The sequence below is a fragment of the Bos taurus genome, chromosome 7 (assembly GCF_002263795.3).
Source record: "Bos taurus isolate L1 Dominette 01449 registration number 42190680 breed Hereford chromosome 7, ARS-UCD2.0, whole genome shotgun sequence".
Lineage (NCBI taxonomy): Eukaryota > Metazoa > Chordata > Mammalia > Artiodactyla > Bovidae > Bos > Bos taurus.
In genome coordinates this window covers 41089555-41099598 of record NC_037334.1, presented here as the reverse complement: position 1 = coordinate 41099598, position 10044 = coordinate 41089555, and the positions used below count along the sequence as shown (strand labels likewise).

Genomic DNA, 10044 nt, shown 5'->3' with positions numbered 1-10044 from the left:
GAGTAGGAAAGAGAAACATTGTTTTCTTTGTTGCCTGTACTTGCAAAGTGTGTTAGCTGCTTGACACAGATATGTCCTAAAGGCTTTACACCTGTCTGCTATATACCTGAAACATGAAATATAAAATTCTGTTCTGTAGACAACTAAACAACAGCATTTCATTTCACTTTCCGCCTCTTCTAAGCTCTCCTTAATATCAATCTTATTTCTGCTGCTGCCACTGCTAAGTCACTTCAGTCGTGTCTGACTCTGTGCAACCCCATAGACGGCAGCCCACCAGGCTCCTCCATCCATAGGATTTTCCAGACAAGAACACTGGAGTGGGTTGCCATTTCCTTCTCCGATGCATGAAAGTGAAAAGTGAATGTGAAGTCTTTCAGTTGTGTCTGACTCTCAGCAAACCCATGGACTGTAGCCTACCAGGCTCCTCCATTCATGGGATTTTGCAGAAGGAGTACTGGAGTGGAGTGCCATTATCTTCTCCAAATCTAATTTCTACCTGTTAATATTATAAGAAGGGAAATCTATACGATGTATTTTCAGAGTTATTCTGATGAGCTATGCCTCACTCAGGATCAAACCATATCAAAAGTTAAGTAAAGATGAATGTTACCATATTTGAATGAACTAGTTACTAGTATAGTTTTTACTTTTACAGATAAAAATCAGCATGACTGAGAAATTAACCAACGCTACCATCATAACAGAATTTCTGCTCATGGGATTCACTGATGACCAGGTGCTACAAGGACTCTATGTTCCATTCTTCTTCCTGATTTACCTGACAGCACTGATGGGGAACCTCCTCATTATTATTCTCACCACCACTGACCAGCGTCTCCAGTCGCCCATGTATTTCTTCCTAAAGAATTTGTCCTTGATTGATATCTGCTACATCTCTGTCACTGTGCCCAAATCCATCATAAACTCTCTAACCAAAAGCTATTCCATCTCTTTCCTGGGATGTGCCTCACAAATTTTTCTTTTCATTTTTTTGGCTGGCACAGAGTATGCCCTCCTTATAGTGATGTCCTATGACCGCTATGTTGCCATCTGCCATCCTCTGTACTATGAGATAACCATGAATAGAGGCACCTGTCTGCAGATGGTGATAGCATCGTGGGCTAGTGGGTGTGTCTACGGATCCATTCATGTTGCAGGTACATTCTCTGTACCTTTCTGTGGACCTTACATAGTACATCAGTTCTTCTGTGATATTCCTTCTGTGCTCACACTTGCTTGTTCAGGAGAACAAATTCTAGAATATGCATTTGTCATTGCTAGCTTTACTTTTGCTTTTGTATGCTTTCTTTTCCTGATTGCCTCTTATGTTTTCATTTTTTCAGCTGTCCTGAGGATCCCATCTGCACAAGGCAGGTTTAAAACTTTTTCTACCTGTATACCACACCTCACTGTAGTGATATTGTTTCTCTTTTCTGGTACTGCCAATTATTTATGGACTAATTCTAAGTCTGCATCATCACTGAATCTCTTCATGTCTGTATTATACTCTGTATTACCTCCCAGCCTGAATCCTCTCATCTATAGTCTGAGGAACAAGGATATGAAGGCAGCCTTAGGCAAAATACTGAGGGTAAATTGTTACTAAATATATAAGTACTCTTCTGACTTTAAATTCTATGGTAAGTGAAATTGTTTATTGAGAGCTAGATCTAATAACATTACCATATTTGCCATCTCTCCTGCTTTAGCTGTACCAAATTTACATATTCTGCAATCAATTCCTATCCGAGAATTTTTATATTTTTTTGTGAAGCTGAGGACTGTCTAGGAAGCACAAGGTGTATTGAATGTGTTCCATCATTAATTTCATATCAAAAGATTCTGTTTGGGTTATTCTGATGGTTTCATTTCTTTTGTTAATATCATCATAATTTCTTTACATGATTATATTATTTCTCCAAAATTTACACACCATGTTTTGTTTCCTAGCATTATATTTTACAATTTTATTCTAGAAATTATGAAGAAATGTAATTTTATTTTTCTTATCAAAATGCTTTTTCTTCTGTTAGAGTAAGAAAGAATTTTTAAAAACTCTGTTTAAAATATATTCATTAAAAATAGAAAATTATTAAGTGGCAATAATCAAGAATCAGTCACAAAGAAGAATCGTATGGATTGTAATAGCAAATTATGCATCACTTACCACACATTCTGGTTAAAATGAAACTTTAGCAAAAATAGTTTAATTTTTTTTCCAGCCAGCCATGAGAAAGTTTATTTATTCTATCATCCGACTTTTGTTTAACTTATATATTTTTAATTCTCTAAATATCATTTACTATTTTCATGGATGCCTTTTCTTACGGTATATATATATATATATATATATATATATATATATATTATTTATTTATTTTAATTGGAGGATAATTACAATATCATGATGATTTTTGCCATATATAACACAAATCGTCTACAGGTATACATGTCCCTCCCATCCTGAAACCTTCTCCCACCTTCTCCCCACCCTATCCCTCTGGGTTTTCCCAGAGCATTGACTTTGTGTGCCCTGCTTCATGCATCAAACTCACAGTGGTCATCTAGTTTACATATGGTAATGCACATGTTTCAATGCTATTCTCTGAAATGATTCCACCCTCACCTTCTCCCACTGAGCCCAAAAGTCAGTTCTTTATGTCTGTGCCTCCTTTGCTGCCATGCACGTAGGATCATTGGTACTGTCTTTCTAAATTTCATATATATGCATTAATATACAGCATTTGTCTTTCTCTTTCTGACAAATAGGCTCCAGGTTCATTTACCTCATTAGAACTGACTCAAATGTATTCTTTTTTGTGGCTGAGTAATATTCCATTTTTGTCTATGTATCACACTTCCTTAACTATTCATCTCCTGATGGACATCTAGGTTGCTTCCATGTCCTAGCTATTGTAAATAGCACTGCAATGAACATTGGGGTACATATGTCTCTTTCAATTTTGGTTTCCTCAGGGTCTATGTATAGCAGTGGGATTGTTGGGTCATATGGCAGTTCTATTCACTGGTTTCTAAACTGGTACATAGTGACTGTACCAGTTTTCTTTCCCAACAGTGTAAAAGAAAAGGGGAGCACAAATATAAATACTAAACTTAAAACTCAGTATTTATATTTGTGTTCCCCTTTTCTCTCCATCCATTCTTATCTCATTCTCTTACTTCTTTTTTTATTAGCTCTATTTTATCCTTTTCCTCCCATTTTTATAGTCTCTATATTTTTAATGTTTTTCTTTCTACTTAAAACTTATTAGAAAGAGCTGAATTTTGCTTACCTTAGTCAACTGAACTGAGATATGAAAAAGGGCTTGTATTTCATGTTGTATATACATCTTCCCCCAAAGCCAGCACCCATTTAATCATTTATATGACAGATTTAATCGTTATATGACAGATTTCTCTAGGTTTTCCTCTCCAGAGCTACTCTAAATTTACAACCTAGACTGATGTTTCATATGATGGTGTCGTAATGCTCTGTGTATCAATCCAGTAAGGGGTTGCCTTTATATATAATAATATTGTCAAAAACATTAACAATTATGTAAATCATAAAGCTTTTCTCATAATAAGCTGTAAAAAGTTTGGTTAAAATAATCAAAAGAGTTTGTGAGTATATGTGCATATGTATGTGTTGGATACAAGAGTCATATACAGAAATATGTTGCATTTTTTTAACAATGAAGTATCATAAAGAGAATTTTTTTTAATCCCATTTAAAATTGGGTCAAAAAAAAGCAAAAAAAAAAAAAAAAAAACCTAGGAATAAACCTAGGAAGGAAGGTGAAAGACATACACTGAAACTATAAAATGTTAAATAAAATAAAAAATGATTCAAAGAAACCAAAAGATATCCCAGGCTCTTGGATTGGAATAAGTCTTGTTAAAATGTCATACTGCATAGAGCAATCAACAGATTTAATATGATCTCTGTCAAGTGTGTCTGTTAATTCCCCTTCTGAGATAACAATTTGACAGTTAGTTTACAACTATGTGTTCAAATGGAGATATAGAGCCATCATCAGGAGAAATAATCTGGCTTGAATCAAATTATATCAATTTACATGTTTGAGTAACATAAGCACAGGAAAAAAAAAAAACAAGCATTGTTAATTTCATGATATACTCTTTATCCTAAGAAATAATTAATAAAAATTCAGAGTCATAATGCCAATTGGCTTGACAAGGTGTCATGCTCTGAAGGGTTCTATTATAAGCAAACTTGCCAGACATACTTTTACTGAATTTATTCACCTTTTATTTCATGATTATAAGAACATTAATCTTAAAAAAAAAACCTGGATTATTGTAGTTTATAGATTCTCATAGCTACATGTTTTCATTTTGTATCTTGAAATCTATGTTAGTCTGGCAACCTATTTCTTGTAGGCCTCCAGGAAAACTTTCTCATCTTTGTCAATAGCTTCAGTGGTACAATAGGTTATCTTCTCCAGGGAATAGAACGTAATGCCATTCAGCTACACATCTTCCTCAGATCCACATGGATAGTTTTAATCTAACTAGAGAGGGATAAAGGGTAGTACAAGGGGCAAAAAAGAAAATATATCTTCATGATCTCTCTATATATTTTTATTCAAAGTCAACTTGTTAGCCATCTGCTTTGCAATCTCTTTGGTAAGAAACACTAATGAATGGAACCAAGATTTCACTTTAAGAAGATTATATAGCATGATCAGAGAATGTACATCCATGAACATGGTACATCAAGTTCTATACATGATAATAGTAATGGTAAAAATCAAAGTAAATCAAACTTATTTAAGCTCAAATACATTAAACTTTACATTGCCTGGATGCAGGGAAGATATTTTAATTATAAAAACTTTACTTTCAGTTGAGTAATCAAAATCACACAACCATGAAAACAGTAAGAAAAAAAATGAGTGTATAACACTTCATCCACTTACTGATTTAAAATTTTAATACATAAAAAGTAATACATATAAATTTTCAAGTTCCAGGTTAAACTGATGGGATGTAGAGTTAAATAAGCTATTTCCTCAGAAAGATCAAGTATAGGGAATGATTATTAGAAATGTAGTATTATTGGTAGTTAAGTATGATCATATATATGCATCAGTTCAGTTCAATTCAGTCACTCAGTCGTGTCCGACTCTTTGCGACCCCATGAATCACAGCACGCCAGGCCTCCCTGTCCATCACCATCTCCCGGAGTTCACTCATACTCACTTTCATCAAGTCGGTGATGCCATCCAGCCATCTCATCCTCTGTCGTTCCCTTCTCCTCCTGCCCCCAATCCCTCCCAGCATCAGAGTCTTTTCCAATGAGTCAACTCTTCGCATGAGGTGGCCAAACTATTAGGGTTTCAGCTTTAGCATCATTCCCTCCAAAGAAATCCCAGGACTGATCTTCTTCAGAATGGACTGGTTGGATCTCCTTGCAGTCCAAGGGACTCTCAAGAGTCTTCTCCAACACCACAGTTCAAAAGTATCAATTCTTTGCACTCAGCTTTCTTCACAGTCCAACTGTCACATCCATACATGACCACGGGGAAAACCATAGCCTTGACTAGACGGACCTTTGTTGGCAAACAAATGTCTCTGCTTTTCAATATGCTATCTAGGTTGGTCATAACTTTTCTTCCAAGGAGTAAGTGTCCTTTAATTTCATGGCTGCAGTTACCATCTGCAGTGATTTTGGAGCCCCAAAAAATAAAGTCTGATACTTTTTCCACTGTTTCCTGATCTGTTTCCCATGAAGTGATGGGACCAGATGCCATGATCTTCGTTTTCTGAATGTTGAGCTTGAAGCCAACTTTTTCACTCTCCACTTTCACTCTTATCAAGAGGCTTCTTAGTTCCTCTTCACTTTCTGCCATAAGGGTGGTGTCATCTGCATATCTGAGGTTATTGATATTTTTCCCGACAATCTTGATTCCAGCTTGTGCTTCTTCCAGCCCAATGTTTCTTGTGATGTACTCTGCATATAAGTTAAATAAGCAGGATGACAATATACAGCCTTGACATACTCCTTTTCCTATTTGGAACCAATCTGTTGTTCCATGTCCAGTTCTAACTGTTGCTTCCTGACCTGCATATAGGTTTCTCAAGAGGCAGGTCAGGTGGCTTGTCTTGAGAACCCCATGAACAGTATATATGCATGCTGCTGCTGCTGCTGAGTCACTTTAGTCGTGTCCGACTCTGTGCGACCCCATAGACGGCAGCCCACCACGCTTCCCCGTCCCTGGGATTCTCCAAGCAAGAACACTGGAGTGGGTTGCCATTTCCTTCTCCAATGCATGAAAGTGAAAAGTGAAAGTGAAGTTGCTCAATCGTGTCTGACTGTAGCAACCCCATGGACTGCAGCCTACCAGGCTCCTCCAACCATGGGATTTTCTGGGTAAAAGTACTGGAGTGGGGCGCCATTGCCTTCTCCGATATATGCATAGTACTACAAAAATTCAAATAAAGTTACAGTATTTAGTCTAGGTGTAAAATTAAGGTGGTATTCATAGAAGAGTAGCACCTTTGTCATAGTAACATCCTTGTGTTGTCACTCTTATATATTCCTTTATTTTTTTAAGGCTGGAAAGTTTAGTAGTTCTCATGTCTTATACAGTATTTTGGAGATTTCAAAATTTCAACAATATTTGATATTTAATATATTTATATATTTTATGTGTCTATCTCCTAGACATATCCATATTTTGGAGAAGGCAATGGCACCCCACTCCAGTACTTTTGCCTGGAAAATCCCATGGATGTAGGAGCCTGGTAGGCTACAGTCCATGGGGTTGCACAGAGTCGGACACGACTAAAGCAACTTAGCAGCAGCAGCAGCAGAAATTTTGATTTTTGGAAATCCTCAAAAAGTAGGATTAGAAATTTATTTATTTATTTATTTATTTTTTAGCTCTGCATGATTGCATGCTAAGTCTCCAGTCATGTCCAACTCTGTGGGACCCTATGGACTGTAGTCCAAAAGGCTCCTCTGTCCATGGGATTCTCTAGGCAAGAATACTGGAGTGGATTGCCATGCCCTCCTCCAAGGGATCTTCCCAACCCAGGGATCAAACCTGCGACTCTACCACCTTACCCGCAACTCTGCCACTATCACCACCTGGGAACTCCTATGGAAGTACAATTGATTTACAAAATGATATACATTTACTATATACATATTTATTAGCTGGATGTATGCATACACCCAGGATACCATTAGACTTCCCAGGTGGCTCAGTGGTAAAGAATCCACCTGCCAATGCACACCAAGGTACTTCACATACTCATAACCTCCAAAATTTTTCTTGTGATCCTTTGTGGGTTTTTAGAGTTTAGGAATTTCATGGATTTGAAATTCATGCTCACAGTAAATAAATAATGGCAGCAGATCAGGTGTACATTGTTGAATTATGGTGATTTAAGAAGTAAACTTTCAACATAGACATACCTTTTGAAACTTAATGTTTATTATTCTCTCAATGAAATATTTTGCCCTATTTCCTTCAATCATATGCTTTCTTATTCTGTCATCTCCTCCTTTTTTTGAGTGAGGACCCAGTAGAGATTTCAAGAAATATAAACAAACAAGACCTAGCGGGTAGCTGCCACTCAGCCCCATAGACTTTTTTCCTATGAGAAGCAGCCTACATTGTGCATGTGTGAAACAATGTGGAACAGGACAGATTATATCTTCAACATGGTTAAGCATGACAAGTCCTCTTTGCTGCTTCAAACCTATGTGTGCGTGCTCATTTGCAAAGTGTCTCAGTGGTGTCTGACTCTTCACAACCCAATGAACTGTAGTCTGCCAGGCTCCTCCTCTGTCCATGGGATTCTCCAGGCAAGAATACTGGAGTGGGTGGCCATTTCCTCCTCCAGGAGATCTTCCTACCCAAGGATCAAACCAGCATCTCCTGAGTCTCCTGCATTGGCAGGATAATTCCTTTACCACTAGCCATAGGGAAAAAATAAAAAGAGAGAAATAAAGCTTTCATCCATGTGTTAATGGTTGAAAATAAATATCTTGGATTCATTTGGAGGAAAATCAACTATTATAATTATTTTTTTCTATAGTCATTTTCCCTTGAAGCCATGTGGTATCTAACCTTGATGACTTACTAACAGAATCCTTTAGCATTTTCCTTTTCAAGACTAACATTTTGTTATGTAAAAACACTTATTGCTTTTTCCAAGCTCTCCTGCAGTTTTGTCACCCTCTAACTTTTAACATCACTTGCTTATTAGAATGTTTTTGTTCACTATCCTTGTTAAACAAAGGTCTCACATTGTAATTATCAACTTTTATATGTACATATTTTACTATATTTTATCCAAAAAATAGTGTGTTGGGAGGAGCCAAGATGGCGGAGGAGTAGGACGGGGAGAACACTTTCTCCCCCACAAATTCATCAAAAGAGCAGTTAAACGTCGAGTAAATTCCACAAAACAACTTTTGAATGCCGGCAGAGGACATCAGGCACCCAGAAAAGCAACCCAACTCTTCGAAAGGAGGTAGGAAAAAATATTAAAAACAAAAAAAAAGAGACAAAAGAGGGAGGGACGGAGTTCCGTCCCGGGAAGGGAATCTTAAAAAGAGAGAAGTTTCCAAACATCAGGAAACCTTCTCACAGCCGAATCTGCGCCGAGCTTTGGAAGCACAGAGGGCAATATAACAGGGAGAAAAAATAAATAAACAATTTAAAACTCGCAGATTGCGAGCCCTACGGTAACTCCCCCAGCAGAGAAGCAGCGCAGACGCCTGCATCCGCCATTAGCAAACCGGGGCTGGGCAGGGAGGCGCGGTGTGGGCTGCATAGCTGAGAGTAAGAATCTGGCCTGAATACCCTGAGCGCTATCTGAGCGAAATAATTTGGGCTAGCAAACCAGACTGTGGGATACCTACCACGCGAAAAGCCAGCCCTAACCTAAGACCGCCAGGCCCGCGCACAGAACAAAGGACTGAACAGAGATAGCCGGCTGCAGACCTTCCCCCTCCGGTGACAGGCAGCCAGAGCCGGAAGGGGGCAATCGCAGCCCCAGAGAGACATTATCTATAAAATTGTAAGCAGGCTTCTTTGCTAACTAAAACTTCTTGGGGGTCTGGACGGTCAACATCTGCCTGAGAAGGTGCGCCGGTTTTACATCCAGATAACCGAGTGGCGGGGAGGCGATAAGTCGCAGCATTGGCGCTCGCCTGGGAAGAGCAAATTGGCGCTCGGACCTGGGAAGAGCAGAAAACGCAGGCCCAACTGAGTCTGCGCCTCTGAGGACTACCCGAGTGCCTGAACCTGAGCGGCTTGGACCTGGGAGGTGCATGCAGCCCAGGGCCAGCCTCGGATTGTTCCCGGCGGAACAACCTAGAGTCCGAGCAGTGTGGACAGGGAGGCTACACGCGCCGTGAGTGGGGGCAGACCCAGGGTGGCTGAGGCACTGCGAGCCCACGCCAGTGTTATTTGTTTGCAGCATCCCTCCCCACAGCGCGACTGAACAAGTAAGCCTAAAAAAAAAAAAAAAAAAAGTGTCCTCCACCGTGCCCTTTGAGTCAGGGCGGAAACCAGATACTGAAGAGACTAACAAACAGAAGAAGATATAACAGAGGGAAACGCCTTGGAAGCTACAGGCAATAGATCAAAACCCTGTGGTTACTACGGACTACATAGGAAGGGGCCTATAGATCTTGAGAAATATAAATCTGACCAAGGAACTAGCCAAAAATGAACTGAACCCACAACACCCAAAAAAAAAAAAAAAAGCCCTAGATATATTTTTATTATTTTTACGATCATTCTTTCTTTTTTTTTTTTTAATTAAAAAAAAAATTTTAAGTCCTCTATTGTTCCTTTAATTTTCACTTTTATAACCTATTACTTTGCAAAAAAAAAAAAAGACCCTATTTTTTTCTTCTTCAGCAAACTTAATATATATATATTCTATAATTTTTTGACCTTGTTTTTTTTTGTTGTTGTTGTTCTTGTTTTTGTTTTTTCCTTCTTTTCTTTAACATTGTATTTTTGAAATTCCAAACTCTACTCTAGATTTTTA

At 38.3% G+C, this 10044-nt stretch overlaps 1 protein-coding gene across 1 annotated transcript; it reads left to right on the top strand.

Moving 5' to 3' along the window:
- The first annotated feature begins 670 nt into the window (after positions 1-670).
- On the top strand, positions 671-1609 carry OR14P2 (olfactory receptor family 14 subfamily P member 2). Its single transcript, NM_001390807.1, has one exon. It carries the CDS (start codon positions 671-673, stop codon positions 1607-1609), a length of 939 nt encoding a protein of 312 aa, NP_001377736.1.
- Positions 1610-10044: the final 8435 nt, after the last annotated feature.